The sequence below is a fragment of the Arachis ipaensis genome, chromosome B1 (assembly GCF_059453495.1).
Source record: "Arachis ipaensis isolate K30076 ecotype BB chromosome B1, ASM5945349v1, whole genome shotgun sequence".
In the NCBI taxonomy this organism is placed as follows: Eukaryota; Viridiplantae; Streptophyta; class Magnoliopsida; order Fabales; family Fabaceae; genus Arachis; species Arachis ipaensis.
The window spans coordinates 142,532,696-142,549,670 of record NC_142436.1 but is presented as its reverse complement, the minus strand read 5'-3'; the positions used below and the strand labels follow the sequence as shown (position 1 = coordinate 142,549,670).

At 29.2% G+C, this 16,975-nt stretch overlaps 1 protein-coding gene across 2 annotated transcripts; it reads right to left on the bottom strand.

The window, feature by feature from the left end:
• Window positions 1–13,028: 13,028 nt before the first annotated feature.
• Window positions 13,029–16,330, bottom strand: LOC107637538 (dual specificity protein phosphatase 1). Of its 2 annotated transcripts, none has more exons than XM_021104340.2 (6): window positions 16,095–16,330; window positions 15,769–15,916; window positions 15,476–15,611; window positions 14,734–14,854; window positions 13,923–14,068; window positions 13,029–13,412 (listed from the first exon to the last, which is right to left on the bottom strand). In XM_021104340.2, exons 2-6 carry the CDS (start codon window positions 15,892–15,894, stop codon window positions 13,402–13,404), a joined length of 540 nt encoding a protein of 179 aa, XP_020959999.1. In that variant the 5' UTR covers window positions 15,895–15,916; window positions 16,095–16,330; the 3' UTR covers window positions 13,029–13,401. The 2 variants fall into 2 exon arrangements, with proteins under 2 accessions (XP_020959999.1, XP_020960000.1); XM_021104341.2 differs by having other exon boundaries at window positions 15,769–15,952; window positions 16,095–16,222.
• Between the last annotated feature and the right edge of the window lie 645 nt (window positions 16,331–16,975).

Sequence of the window (16,975 nt, the reverse complement as noted above, 5' to 3'; positions counted from 1 at the left end):
AGTCTAATACAAGAGAAAAAAAACTCAAATAGTTATTTTAAAAAATTAACTATTTCAATTTTAATTTACCAAAAAAATTTACTCAAATATTATCTTTCCCTCCCTCTCAACTATCTGCCATCCCACCCTCATCAATCATTCCACTTCTCTGGCATTAGAAGCTTTCTTATTGGCCAACAAACAATTATCCACGTAGTTATTAAAATAATCATTCGACTACCTAGTGAAATGACTATTCAGTATTTGTTAATTGTATATACTTAAACCAAATCGAATAAAATATCCATTCAATTAAGAATTAAAATAACCATCTGCATACACAGTAAATTGACCATCCAGCATATTTGACATTTTTTTGAATTAAAATGTCAAAATTATTGTTAGGGTAGTGGAAACTTGAGAAGAAGTGAAGTGAAGTCAAGGCATGAAACAACTAAGGAAATGAAGTAGAAAAAAAAAACAAGAATAGTAAATAGTTTTTTTTTTTTTTTAATTTGGATTAAAAATTTAAAGATGAGTTAGTTAATTGACCATAGATGATGAAGTTTTAAGCTTGCTCTTGTTATAGTTTTTAACACTTGATACTCTGTAAACATACCACCAATGACGATTTAAATTCTATGTTGGCTTTTCTTGTTTTGAAATCATGGGTGCGGCTGCGGATGGATCTGCGGGAGGGGACCGCACGGCCGCACATTGAATCACAGTGAACCTATAGCTGATGAAACGCTACCACGGTGAATCTCCTGTGAGAGGGGGCCGCACGGCCGCACGTCGGGAGGCTGCGCGAAAGACGCACAGCGCGACGATCTTGCTCATACGTTCGCAGGATGCAGTGCGGCGTCGGTCTTCTTCTGGGTGACGACGGCTGATGTTGCTGACAGAGCTTTCACCGATAAAAAAAACAGACTGGAGGAGAAGAGTCACGTCACATGCGGAGAGGAAGGTTTACAGTATATATAACTGCTGCGATTGCAAATCCTTATTATTTTGAATTCAAAATTTAAAATTATTAAAAATTAATTAGCTTAATTATCATTTGAATTAATTTTTTTTTTACTCTTATTGTACACATTATACACTAATATCATTATCTCCTCGTACTTTCTCTTATTTTTAAACATGGAAATACCTTTTACAAATATTCACGTTCTGGATCTTACTTCAGCTAACCGTATATTTCATCCATCAAGAAAAGTCCGAGTTAATTACAAAGTGGATGAGCTATATAAGAGATTAAGGTTCAGTTTGGGTAACTAACTTAATTAAGCTCTTTTTGATAAAATAACTTAAATAATAAATGACTCTGTTAAAAGTAACTTATAAATAAGTTATTTTGTATTTGGATTTTTAACTCTAAAAGTGTTTATTTTAAAGAAATGTAATAAAAAGTAGAAGTATTATGAGAGAAGTCATTTTTTTTAACTTTTCTATAAGCTCCAAAATAGCTTCTTAGAAAGTTGCAATTTGATTTTGAAAATTACACCCGACATTAATACTACTACTTTTTATAAGTCAAAAATTAAAAAAAACTACTTCTAGAGTTTCCAAACAGCCCTAAGAGAAACACTAGTTGAATAAGAACAACAACCAATTGACACGTTATTCATGGTGATCGATTAGACTGTATCATTTTAAATAAATTTTACCATTGATATATTTTTCTTGTCCATTTTTTAATATAATATTATATTTATTAAACTTTTGCAAGGAGACAATTAAGTATATATAATATAATATAGGAATAACATATTTAATTTTTTATGTGGTACAATTTCCGGAGTCCTACTCCTAGAGTTGAGAAGGGAATCTTTCTTTCACAAATCAAATAATCACCGGCTGCTTCTCCCCACAATACTTTCAATTAATTGTTGACCCCAGGTAAATTAAACTATTCTCAACTTATGCACTGCATATTGCATATTCTCTTTCAATTCTTTTTTTTGTCAATGTTTAAGTCATTAAACACATAATTTATATAAATATTACAAATAGAAAATTGTTTTTTAAATATTAAACAATCAACAGATGACAAATTATCCATAAAACCTAAACCATATTATCACTAGTACACCATAAATAGTATCAATTGCAAAGAACAAGAGTCTCCGAAGATGCATGATTAGAAATGCAATTTACTTATAGAAAAATCAGTATCCAAAAATTATACTCCTACATTATTAAGTGACTCAGTTTGCATTAAATTAGTTAGAAACAATTTCTAGACTAATATAGATAGAGTTTAATTAATTTATATCCTAAAAGCACATAATAAAATTATAAATTAAAAAATTATTGAAAATATAAAAAATTTAAATTTAAATTTTTTTTGTATTTATTATTAAAATAAATATTTAAAAGTTTCTATTAATAGTAGAGACACATGTTAGATAAACTCATCGTCCTAATCGGAATCGAGTTCACGATATGGGGGATTTGATCCTAGCTTTAACGTGTATAGAACCAATCCGTGTGAGTACTAAATAACCTACAAGACACTTTGATGCTAAAGTCAATAGTATTTTTTAGTGTAATATAGTCTCTTCTTTCTTATCCGATGAATGTCTCTTCCTTTTATCTTTGTCTCTTTGGAGAATTGCCGTTTTTTCGACATTTAGGTAGTGTTTGTTTTGAGATACTGAGACTGAGATTTAGTATCGTGTTTGTTAGTTCAGAGACTGGTACTAAAATTTCTGTCTCTGTCTTCAAAATTTCAGTATTTCAATACCTCCAAAAGGTAGGGACACAGGGGACTAAAATTTTTAGCGATGGAGACTGAAACTTTAATAACATTTTATACCTAAAATATTCTCATTTCAATTAATTAATTCCAATTTTATCCTTTGTGCAAATTAAATTAGAGTTTCATTCTTGTTTCAATTCCTGTCTCCCATTTTGCACCAAACAAAATACTGAGATTTATTTCAATCTCTGTCTCTCAGTCTCTGTCTTTCTGTCTCCGTCTCTCCACCAAACGCTACCTTAGTGATGATAAGTTATGTTTTAATGTCGGAATTCGTTGGTTTCAAGTTTACCCATGCGGCCGTTATGGCGCGTCGGGTGTTATGTCGTAACGTCGGATTCTCATTTAATCATCATTCTATTATGTTACTATTTGTCTAGAACACTCATATAGATAAGCTACAATTTATTGGTTACTATTACTTTGTTTATTGCATGTGTTTGAGCAGCTGCCATGAATTGCGGAAGCTATGTTTAAGCTTTGTCTTTAAAATTGAATGGAATTTAGTGCAGCTGAGACCCAGGGCAATTAATTTAGTGGATAGGTCCATACTCCAATCAAGAGCTTGTAAGAAGACATAAACCCTAAATTCCGAGTCCCTGTTTCGAACTTCTAAACAACCAAACCCAATTATATGTATTATTGTATGAATTTAAGTGTATATTATTCTAGTCAAATTTATACTTAATTCTCAATAAGTTCGTAGTAGTTTAAACAGTACTAGTAGGCAAAGTGGTTTATCACTGACGCTGAATACTAAGCAGGAATCATGTTGATAAAATAATAATGACTCATGAGTACAAATTATTGATGCTACTATTACTATATGCATAATTGCATGTCATAAATTTACCGAACCTTAGCGAGACGATATTTTGATTTTTCTTGTGTTGTACGTTATCCAGTTTTAATTAATTAACTATTAGCTTTATGCTGAAGCTAATTATTTTGAATCTAGATATTTAAGACAACAATTATTTTAATATAAGGAGTATCAATATTTGGTTGGAGTCAAAGGAGTTCTCATATTATATCCCGAGCAGATCTTGAAAATGATGACAATATGCTCAAAAATTACTTTACATCTTAGTCTCCATCCCATCCCCATGAGGTCAAATTCACATGCTCTCCATCCTGAATTGGGTGGATACATAAAACTATCTTGTTAATATATGTTTCAAATATATTTTAAAATAATATTTAGCTAATTCTTTTTTAAAATAAGTATTTTTTTATATATATTTCAAATGTATTAAATATATTAAATTTTTAAAATTTGTTATTATATTTTTAAAAAATATTAAAAAATTAATACTTTTAATCAATATTATTAGTTAATACTTTAGATCGTATTCTATTCTTATATTATTTGAATTTAAAATTTAATATTTAAAATTTAATATAAAAATATTTTTTTAATTAAATATTGATTAAAAAATTAAATTTTATTAATTATATAATATTATTTCAAATTAATATTATCTCTTCTAACTTTCCTGTCTGTTAGAAGCTGGAAGAGATAATATACCTTAATAACAAAGGAACATATCTTCAACCATGATTGATTTGTTATGAATATATGATTTAGATCGTTTCTTATACATAGGATAACAATAGTGTAATTTGGATGGTCTCTGATGTTTGAAAATTGAGACATAAAATGTAATGGAGATGAGTGAATAGGGATAGTGGCACCCGTTAGAGTGTAGGGTAGAGGGTGGAAATTAACACCATGTTTGGTTTTAGGGAAAATAAGAGGAAAGAAAAATGGTGAAAGGAAAATAAGTAAAAAATTTTATTTTTCTTTATTTGAATACCAAAAAAAATGAGAAGAAAAAAAAATTTTAGTGTGGGTCCTACAAAAAAATTTTCCATCCATTAGAAACATGAAAACAAAAAGAAAAATATTACTTTTGATGTATTTATAATATTATCCCTAATTTATTATTAATAATAATTATTAATATAAATTTAGTTTTAATAGTTTTAATACATTATTATAATAAAAATTTACATTTAAATATTATATATGTATTAGATAAATAATTTATAAAATTATAATATTTTATAATATTCATAAAATGCAATAAAACATAAATAAATAAAAATATTTATATTTTATTTTATTATAAGGGCATTAATGTAATTTTATATTATTATGATTTTCTTTCTTCTCACTTTTCTTCTTATCCAAACAAAAGAAATTTTTCTTTCTATTTTTTTTCCATTCATTTTCTCTTCATCCAAACAATACATAAATAACTCTACTTTTCCTTTTATTTTCTTTCCTCTCATTTTCCTTCCTCTTATTTTCTTTCCTTCTATTTTCTTGAGCAAAAAACAGAAATAAGCTAAGGGAGAAAATAATTTACGTGAATAAGCCAAAACAAAAACTGTTTCATGAATCTACCAACGCATATGTAGTTCGAACCAGCTTGGTTCGAATTATACACAAATACATGCACACACATAATTCGAACTAGCTTGGTTCGAATTACACACAAACACACACACACACTAATTCAAACCAGTTTGGTTCGAATTACACACAGTAATTCATGGTATAATTTGAATTATGCTGTTAAAAAATTAATAATTTATTTAAAAAATTTATTAAAAAATTTATTAAAAAATTAATAATTTAAAAATTAAAAAAATATATATTTTTATTTCATACGTTAAAAAAAAGCTAACAAAATATTTAATTATGAGACTTCTTTAAAATATTAATGAGCTATCAATTCGAATTTTATACAATATTTTTCTGTCCATTTTTAATAGTTCATGAATATTTTTTAATAAATTTTTTTAATAAATTTTTTTAAATTATACTACAAAAAATATTTTATCCTATGCAAAATAATTTTAAAAAAATGGCTTAAAAAATGTTAGGAGTACTATAAAAATTTGTAATGTTATAATAACTTAAGTAAATACATGCATGTACTCAAATTTTAAATAAAATATTCTACATACTCAATAATAATTTAGAAATGAAAGAAAATATTTTATTCCATACAAAATAATTAAAAAATATATTTTATTCTATACAAAATAATTTTAAAAAATGGCTTAAAAGATGTTATGAGTACTATAAAAATTTGTAATATTCCAGTGATTTAGGTAAATATATGATAAAAATATTTTTTCTTTAATTTCTAAATTATTAGTGACTATGTGGAGTATTTCTTTAATGTCCTAAGTCATTAGGACATTACAAATTTTTATAGTACTTCTAACATCTTTTAAGCCATTTTTTAAATTATTTTGCATAGAATAAAATATTTTTTTGTGGTATAATTTAAATAAATTTATTAAAAAATATTCATGAGCTATCAAGAATGGGCAGAAGAGTATTGTATAGAATTCGAATTGCTCACCATATAATTTGAATAAGAGTAATTCGAACTTCCCTACGTGTAATTCGAATCATGTAATATCTCACCATATAATTTAAATAATTTTATTAAAAAATTATCATGAATATTTTTTAATAAATTTATTTAAATTATACCACAAAAAAATATTTTATTCTATGCAAAATAATTTAAAAAATGGCTTAAAAGATGTTAGAAGTACTATAAAAATTTGTAATGTCCTAATGACTTAGGACATTAAAGAAATACTCCACATAGTCACTAATAATTTAGAAATTAAAGAAAAAATATTTTTATCATGTATTTACCTAAATCACTAGAATATTACAAATTTTTATAGTACTCATAACATCTTTTAAGCCATTTTTTAAAATTATTTTGTATAGAATAAAATATATTTTTTAATTATTTTGTATGGAATAAAATATTTTCTTTCATTTCTAAATTATTATTGACTATGTAGAGTATTTTATTTAAAATTTGAGTACATGCATGTATTTACCTAAGTTATTATAACATTACAAATTTTTATAGTACTCCTAACATTTTTTAAGCCATTTTTTAAAATTGTTTTGCATAGAATAAAATATTTTTTGTAGTATAATTTAAAAAAATTTATTAAAAAATATTCATAAACTATTAAAAATGGACAGAAAAGTATTGTATGAAATTCGAATTGATAGCTCATTAATATTTTAAAGAAGTCTCGTAATTAAATATTTTGTTAGTTTTTTTTAACGTATGAAATAAAATATATATTTTTTTTAATTTTTAAATTATTAATTTTTTAACAGCATAATTCGAATTATACCATGAATTATTGTGTGTGTAATTATGTGTTTGTGTATAATTCGAACCAAACTGGTTCGAATTATGTAGAAATAGAATTCGAACCAAACTGGTTCGAACTACATATAAACGTGCATTGATAGATTCATGAAGCAATTTTCGTTTTGACTTATTTACGTAAATTATTTTTTTCTTTGGCTTATTTTTGTTTTTTACCCTATTTTCTTTTCTATATCCAAACAAAGTCTAAAGGCGAAAAACTATGGTTAAGGTAAAGTAAATGTACCGTTGTTACTAGTTACAATTATACATGATATTGTTAAAAGGTGAAATCGATTTTCATCTAACAATTTCACGTGAAATCGACTGTTCATGAGTTTTATCTTGTTAAAATATATTTTTTTTTGTTTTTCACTGCATGTACAAAGTAAAATTCAAACTTTCGATACTTACTTAAATGGACTAGTGAGCTAACCACTAGACCAACCCAACTTGGTTGTTAAAATATGTATCCTCGACGCAACACTAATAAATTGTAACATGAAATTAATCATGAGATATTTAGGTTTAGGGATAGGGAATCTTTCTTTGGTACAAGAAGGAGTGGGTCCACGTGAGGGTACAGACACATAGGCTTCATTATTGCTCCGAGGCGCGGCAAGGCCCAGGCCCAGAAGGGAATAGTTTGCCGTACGACAGGTCCATGTGTTGGTCGTTTTGTTAAGGTGATTGAGATGGGGGGTGTTGGCGTCACGCGCGCAAACGACGGTGTGCTTTGCTGTGTTAAGGCGAATGTGAGGTCGTTTTATGTCAGTAAGTGGGACAGAGGGGTAAGATTAGGTTTTTGCATTTCATCATCACATTCATATTTCAGAATTCAGAGTGTCTTGTGACTTGTGTGGTCAGCGTTTTTTATTTCCTTTCCTGGATTTTCGCTCCTTGTCTATACACATATGAGTAGTCAAACCTTTCTCAAACCACTCTGTTTTTCTTTCCCTACCTTTTCATTTTTAAAATGCAATTTGCTACTTCTTTTGCTAAATTTAATGGAACAAGCCTTTTGCAAAGAACTTTATTTTTTATTTGTTAAAAATATAACATTATATAAGGTTTTCAATTGTTTAATGATATTTAATGCATTAAAAGTTTTTTTTAATATACAAAATTTTTAGTTTTATATTCGTAAAAAGATATTTGTTAAATAAAATCCTTATAAATATAAGATGATCTTCATATTTTAAATTAAATTCTAAAATAGTTCATATTTTAGATTAAATTCTAAAATAGAGTTAAGTTTATTTAACTTTAGTTTAGCATTAGTTTCTTTTAAACTAGTGGGTGACCGTAGTTCTACAAATGTTAGGCATCGGATGTTCAATTTTAAATAAACATTAACAAAAAAATGTATTTGATGGGTTGATAATATAAAATATGTTACACATTCTTACAATTATATTTATCTTTTTGGATGACTATTTATGTGAACAAAGTAATAGTTATTTTTTATAATGTGGTGTTATGTAATTAAATACAAATATAAGATTACTTTATACTGACAGTATATCAAAATTAAATTTATATTTTAGATAAATGTTTATCTATAAAAAGTGCGAGTTTATGTTTTGTGAAGTTCTTTTAAGAAGAAACTATATAGTATGTATTACTCTACTTTCCAAAATTTTGGATTTCTCTGCCTATCTATAACTTCCATAAAAAATAGAAAATGTAAAATGTAGAACACCTCATATGACATTTCACATTGTTAATAAGTTTCTAATAAAGAATGCCTCCTTTTTTTTTAAAAAAAAAAAATACCCTTTTAAATTTAACCTTATATACATATTGAATGCTTAAAATAACAAAAAAGAAAATCATATATATAAAGGTACGCAAAAAAATGCATATATATATATATATATATATATATATATATATATATATATATTATTCTCTATTGGGGGTTACTGCCTTGCTGGCGGACATGCAATGGGTGACAATGTTGTTATTGAATTATTTCGCCGGGGAAATTTGATAAGGTTTTTTGTGTATTTTTTTTTACACTTTTTTATTTATGATAATAAAAGTAGTTTATAAGATATGAAAGAAGATAAAAATTTTTTTTTCTACATTAGAAAGAAATACACAAAAAATAATAAAAACATGATTTCTCATGCATAGTGCATACCTTCTATTTTACTACAAATAAAAAAAAAAAGGTTAATGGTACCGCAACGCGGAGAATGGAGCAAAACTTAAGTTCACTGCTCACAAATTGTTAGTGCTACTATTACTTGCGTGACTAAACAAATGTTAATTATCAATAAAGAAACAACGTTAGGTTGCAGCTGATGGTCATGGTCCTAATCCAGGCTACTAATTCTAGCTAAAGACAAGGATAGTGGTCACACACATAATGGAGTGCTTAATCGGGCAACCAGTAAAGTTTTGGAAATTCAACTCACAATCTAATTAAGTATATGCTTGGTGGGTCCCATGAAGTCACAATCCCATTTTGAAAACACTTGTGTGCACATTACACTAGCGACTATGGAGGTTAAAATCCGGACAAACTTGAAACTTGTATGCACATTACACTAGCTATTGCCTTCACATCAATAAATTTTCGATGTGATTTAGATGTATAAAAATCCAATTATAATTGAACAAATACTATCAAACTTTATCCACCATGGATGAAAACTTCAGAGAGTGGTAGACGAATTAGTATACAAACAAACAAAATAACAAATAGACTACTCTTCATATGAATGTTTCTTGATTACTAAGTATATATATTTTCAATGGCCATTGGTTAGTTAAATATTAAAGTTATATCATTGTTTTCCTAATGACTTAAATAATGTGCGATCTCGCTCTAGGGCATGATTGTGCAGTTCTCTTTTGTTGATACTTTTATTTTTTCAAAAAGGGTTGGGAAATTCAAGGTAGCTCGAGATCTTTATCAGCGTTGCACTTTGTTGACCTTTTGAACGATCCTCAATAGACTAAGCTCTCTTTTCACATGAACACCATGCGTCTCAGTAACTCAAACCAATGATTATGCGTGATGGTTAATGGTTAATATTAAATAATCACATGTGAGCATATTGAAAAGGATGGGGTACTAAGAAAAGAACACAGATTGCTACTGCTTTGTGCTCAGAGTAGTATTGGATTGAGGAACATGGTGGATGCGTCCACTTTTCCAAGCAATGGGGTCCATACGGTGTAATAATTTAGGGAAGGATTGTGAAGAATGATGGTAAGGGTCGAAGGGAGAAGAAGATGGAAAATAATTATATGATATGATATGATATGTGAGAGTGCTGCCCAACAGTTTCTTTCATTATGGTAAAACAATAAAAGAGAGCTAGCTTTGACTTTCGGCTCCACTTTTTGTTCTTTATCGAGAATTAAACTCATTAAATATAATATTTTTTTTTACAAAGTAAAACAACGATTGTCTACCTTTGCACTCGAGTTTTTTTTTTTTTTTGGGGTACAATTTCTCAGTTATTTGATGTACATATCACGTTGAGGACATGTAATTTTTAAATTTTTAATAAGAGCAGGATATTTTTGTGCATATAAAATATCATTATGATAATCAGTTGTTTTTATATTTATCTTCCAGCGGTATATTGGTGAACTAATTGAGCAAGGAAACATTATCATTAAGATAACCAATTATTTTAATAATTAATAATATTTTAATATTATAAAATTTTTACTTCATAAAAATTAATTTTACTAAATAAAAAATGTGTATGCATTTATATGTTTTGTATTTATTTGTTTAAAACCAAAAGATTACACGTCATTTTTAAAATATTATATATTAAAATATATTTATAAAATTTATCAATATTTTTTATAATATCCTTTAATTTTTATTTATAAAATCTAATAATTTATAAAAAATAACACATCTGATGTATAAAAAATTGTTAGTTATTTTAGACGCACCCAAACGGTAGAGACAATAAATATATTTTATTTTTTCCTTTTTCTGTGGTCCTACAAACATTATAATTTTAGACCAATTCTATGGTGAAATTTTTTTGCATGTATCGAATATAGGGAAGTACTTTTATTTTAAAAATAAACAAAAATAAAATGACATATTTCTTGTAATAATTATCCAGCCATGCATCAAAGAAAATCTTCATCTCTTCGTCATTTTCTCTCTCCACCCTAGGATGTACCATTAGGCTGAGATGTTGACATGTAATGTTAATTAAGTATAATAGATGTGCCCTAATCCACGTGTTAGGGGGATTAGTATTCTGGCGTTAGTAAAGTGTAACGTTGCATCCAGTTATGTTATTGTACTGTACGAGGCCTAAAAATGGACCCAAACCTAAAACTTTTTGATGGAAATCCCTAGATGTGATTTTGGACCATAAGCTAAAATGGACCACATAGCATGTCCGGTTCTTGAAAGTCATATGCTATGCTTTGGTCCAATCTTGAATATCTTCAAACTTTCTGTTAAAGAGTAACTTTCTATCTTGAAGATCTCATACAAGTCAGGCCAATAAATAGAATATCTCATCTCAGAAAAGTTCTCTGGGCCAAGTACAGCAAACACTTTCTAACACTTGATTTCATTTCATGTCCAACAAACAAAAACACCTTTCTGTTTTTTATATTTTATTTTCCTGAAGGTCATGGTTATTATTTATTAACTTCTTGACCTAAATAACAAAAATGGTCTTTACTATACACACGCGGAACAGATCATTACTTTTGACAAACTCTTTTGGGCTTAGGCCCCCTTGAATAACTAACCAACAAACAAACACTATGACTATATACATACATGTTTTAAAAACCGATACATCTAGATAGCTAATAAAATTCAATACCCAAAAAAAAAAAATGGAGAAAAAAAACGAAAGTTAACTAATAAAATATAATAAAATATAATAAAATATAATATAAATGATGCCTTTAGAAGAAAAAAAGAAGAAAGCAGGGTCAAGAACAGAGAAGAACACCACATCAGATGGCACCCTCCACCACACAATTGGATAACTTTGAATATTGATGGGTCAAGAAATAATGAATTGAAGAAGGCAAGTTGTGGAGGCCTCTTGAGGAATGGAAATGGAAAATGGCTTGGAGGATTTTCTTATTTTATTGGTGATTGCACAGCTTACAGAGCTGAGTTGTGGGGTATTGACCAAGGCCTCAAATTGGCGTGGACTTTAGGACTAAAGAAGGTCAAAGTTGAATGTGATTCTAAAGCAGTGATTGAAATTCTAAATAATGAGAAAAACTTATCCAATCATCCAAATCGTATGATTAGAAACATCAATGCTTGGAGAGTTAAAGATTGGAATATTTGTTTTGTAAATATTTATAGAGAAGGCAATAGAGGTGCCAATTGCCTCGCTCGCAAAGGCTTAGAACTAGAACCAGGATTACACTTTTGGGATACACCTCCTAGAGAGATTGTGAGCATCCTTTTTGATGATGAAAAAGGGGTTTCTTTGCCCCGTTTAGTTTGTAATTAGGTCTTTTTCCGGGCTTTAGCCCCGTCTTAATACCAAAAAAAAAAAAACTAATAAAATATAATTTTTATTCGACCAATGACCATTAGAACTATTTAAATGTATGCAAAAAGTAATTTTGTTTTATATTTAAAATACAAAATCAGCCTCGCTGAAAATTAGTACGTTTAAAACAAAACACGCTCAAAAACAAAAATTACAAACCTAATTAAAAATAAATAAATAAATAAAATAACAAAACCAAATAAAAAATCAAATCACACCAGAAATCTTTTCTTTTACCCCCTGCCCCCATTACTTTTTTTATTGTTTCACTACTCCATCACATTTCCAGTCTCTAAGGGGATCAATCATTGTGGGGGAAGTAACGGAATAGTGAAACAAGAAAGATAATAGGAGGCAGGGGTACATATGTGAAAGAAAAAAAGGTTTTTTTTTATGTAATTTGATTTTTAATTTGAGTTTGTTATTTTAATTTTGATTTCGTTTTGAAATAGGTTTGTTATTTCTGTTTTGGGTGTGTTTTGTTTTAAATTTAAATGGAGACTGATTTTGTACTTTAAATGTAAGACACAGAAATCTAAAGACGCGTCTTGTGAATATAAACCAGAAATAGTGAGAAAACTTGTATTATTCTCTTCTGTAAGCTCAAAGCAATCGGATGGAAAGAGCAAAAAGTAGACTGTATTCTAAGATTTCATGGAAAATGAATAGGCTGATGAACGTAACCAGAATCCATCTTCTCAAATGGGACTTGCATACCTGAATAGAAATATGAATATGAAGTTGTAGTTCCAGCAATTTAGAGTGAATCACTTCTCTTTTCTAGACCCGGCCTTGTGTTCATGTGATTGCTATTTACAGTAAACATCTTCTCTACTCTATCTTGAGATATCACATCATCAAGTTCAGGACACTTCAATGTCTTCCCAAAACAAATGAGATCCAACCAATGCGATGTCCATTCTATCCACTTTCAATTTGTAACTGCAAAAAGATATAATAGACAGATACACAGGAGTATTGCTAATGAGAACACCAACTACCTTGACAACTCATATACACCACAATTTTCAGCCAAAACAAGAAAGGCATGGATTTAAAGGTAAATGGCAATCAGAGAAGGACTAAAGGAGTGTGATGTAAGGCTGAAACAATTTGAATACTGAATCTTCTGGAACAATTTGTAGAGAAAAATTACATAAAGCTATGATGAGGTATCATCCTTAAATGGAACAATGCAATATTTCTCCTTCATTTTAAAGTACTATTATTGATTTCTATTTTCTAAGTAACATTCTTGAGTTATCTTTAATGTGTCATTGAACAACTGTAAATGCTTCATGGTGTAATCACAGAATCACAGGTGTATCAAAGCAATATATACTTAAGAAGTAAATGCATCTTTCCTCTTGGTGATTTTTTATTTATGAATATATGAATAATGAACCAAATTGAGTGGCAATTTCAAATAATAAAAATGCAAATCAACGACACCTTGAAGCGATTTTTCAAAGTCTTCCAGCTGACGGATGAATCCAGGATTTGGAGATGCCAGTGGTCGTCTACTCTTTACATGCTGCAGAGCTTCTGATAAGCTCATTCCACGAGTCTTCATCAGATACGCAACAACCACAGTCACACTGGAAGGTGGAAAATTTAGGATCCATTTTTTCTCAGATAATCAAATGAAGAAAAAGCTAAGTGAAGAATACAAAAGACAAGTTTTTTTTATTTTTATAAAAAAGATTCAATATGAACAATGGAAAACGTAACAGTTAAAGACCAAGTAAAGGACGAGTTACTTTGTTCTAATTAAAACTCAAGCTACAAATCTAGGTTTTCGTTATATGTATTGTCAGTGATTTTCAGGTCTAGTTTGGCTTTCAAATGACTTAAAGGACATGATAGCACACTACACACAAACAAAAGAGTGAAACCTGTCTTGAACTCATGTTTTAAAATTCTATGTCAGGAAAGATTGACAATAATTTTGACATATGCACTTTATTATTTAACTTTTCAAGACTTAAAACAGATAAGATAGAATCAGACTCCAGAAGAGAATAATGCAACAAGTTTTTTTTTTTTTTGTGGGGGGATAATGGTAAAAATACTTTTTTAAGGCTAAAACAGCATGCACAGTTAATAAGAAAAAATTGATGTTTACTCAACAGCCATGCTCGCTAGTTCCACATGACATCCGACATCTGATAACAATAGCTATTCAGAACCTCATTATAGAAGGTTTTAATAGAAATTGTCATATTACTTTGACGAAGGCTAAACATAGCACAGAGAAGCATACCTCCTTGATTTTCCTGCAAAACAGTGAACCAAAACACCTCCACCATGCATTTTGGCATCCTCAATAAAATCAAAGCACTGATTGAAGTATTGTTTCAAGTCAACGTCATCTCTGTCAGCAACTGTCTCAAGATTCCAGTAAAATAGTTATCTTTAGTATGGATGCAGCACTGGCTTATAGGGACAACATCACACACTCAGTCCATTCAGCAGCTTGAGTGAAATCAATAGAATCATAATGAAGGAATCAATGTCTTTTACAAACAATACAGATAGCTAATATTGTGCAGACATGGCTATTTGAAAACAATACTACATGCGGAAGTCAAACGGTTATTGACACTCCACAAGATACAAGGAGTGATCATACATTAGAAGCAGTCCAACACCAAAAATATTTTAACAGCAAGAGGAAGCTAAACAGTTGATGACCTGAAAAACAATAAAGTCCAGGATAAATAGTTTTTGACACTGCTTTCTTAAAGTGCACACAAAGAAATTGTTGAATTGCAGCCCCATTTTAGTAAACTTAAGTACTAGACATGAATCCCCTTAACCACAAAATCAAAAGGTATCCTTTTTTTCATCCTAGTCCACAGATAGCCCAATCAAGGGGGAAAAAAAGAACCGCATTCATGTCAAAAGCAGCTATCTAACAATAACATAGGATGAAACTAAAGACCAAAAGGAAATAGAAAGTAAACAAGACTTAATTCATTGTATCAAAATGAAAAATATATTACCGTTGATTACTTTATAGACAAAATCCCCAGGATTTGTAGGTGGCAGTTTACCAGCAACAGTCAGAATGTGAGTAACATTCAAGCTTTTCAATGCATTCTTGTTAGCTGCAGTGCCAATGGAACCTAAAAACAAACCCTGCAGAACGCAACAATTATAGCAGAACAAATGCTTCAATCCAATTGCATTCCTAAGATAATAGCACTGAATAAAAACCTGCAGAGTTATTAAATTAGCGGAAGCTACTTTAGTAAATAAATAAATAAAAGAAAAAAAAATACTAATATTATACTACCTCGTCAATTTTGCAAGGCGTGTTATCCTCTTTGAAGGATTTAACTAAACTCATAACCCGCAAAAGGGATGATATCTGTTTCTTCATGGATTCATCAAATTCATCCACAACCGAAGAAGTGGCCATCCCCCTGAGAATTTGTTCTCACCTTCAAACATGGGATGAGATTGTCACCAATTACATGCTAACGAGAAACAAATGAAGATGCGAACGCTACTCATCAAAATATACAACACCGGATATAAAGAAAGAACGATTTCGATCACATCACATTGTAAAGGAACAAGAATTTTGAAAAGCATTTAGGATAATTTTCCGAAAATTACCTATTTGATGCGCGAATAAAATCAATGTGTAGGCAGCTTCATAAAGAACAATAAAGAAAGAAAGAAAATGGAGGCCGAGTGATTATCCCACAATAGCAGCGTTACACATTGTAGGGAACGAAAGCATGTATTGTAAAAGGTGGAAGATTCCAGAAGGTTGATACACACCACAGGAATCGGAAAACGGAGAATGAATGACTCACCTATCAAAACTCAAAATAAAGACTTGCTTCTTCGAATGAATTCTTTTCCCCGGTTATTTATTTGCATTGATCCCGTTTTTCGTCTTGCGTTGACATTTTTTTTGGTCTGACTCTAAAATTGGACGACCTTTTCAATTGAGCCGAAATTTAATAAGCCCGATTAACAAAAGGGCCGTGTGCAACTGTGTATACATGAATAAATATAGGAATAGGGCAGGTTGGCCATAAAGTTAGAGGGTCTTACAAATCTTTATGTCTCTTTTCTTTTACAGACTTACAGTAAAGAAGAAAAAAAAAAAACAAGAAGAAATGTTTTAGTATATTGAACTAAATTACTTAATTAATATATGTCCATGTTTTAATTAGTATTTTTATGTAAAAAGTAAAAACATAATGTAAATAACCACAAAAGAAAAAATTTATTAATTACCGAAACGGTATAAATATTTTGCGACGCGGCTATGGTAATTCACTAATTTGAGAGGGAGACATCATAAATCGTCTTAACTTGGCTAAATCATACTCCACTAGTCCACTTAAAATAATAATAAAAAAAAGACTAATGCAAAACGCAAAAAACTAAAACTCTTTTTTTTAAAGAATAAAGTATCATTTTTCTCTCTAATATTTGGGATAAGTTCTATTTGTACCTCTAACGTTTAAATTGTCCTATTTATA

What these genes read in the sequence shown, in the direction of transcription:
- LOC107637538 (XM_021104340.2), bottom strand. Translation starts at nt 15,894, where the DNA reads ATGGCCACTTCTTCGGTTGTGGATGAATTTGATGAATCCATGAAGAAA. An exon ending in TGTCTATAAAGTAATCAACG is followed by an intron (nt 14,855 to 15,475) that starts GTAATATATTTT and finishes ATCTTGAGACAG; the next exon opens with TTGCTGACAGAGATGACGTT. An exon ending in TTTGCAGGAAAATCAAGGAG is followed by an intron (nt 14,069 to 14,733) that starts GTATGCTTCTCT and finishes TCCACCTTCCAG; the next exon opens with TGTGACTGTGGTTGTTGCGT.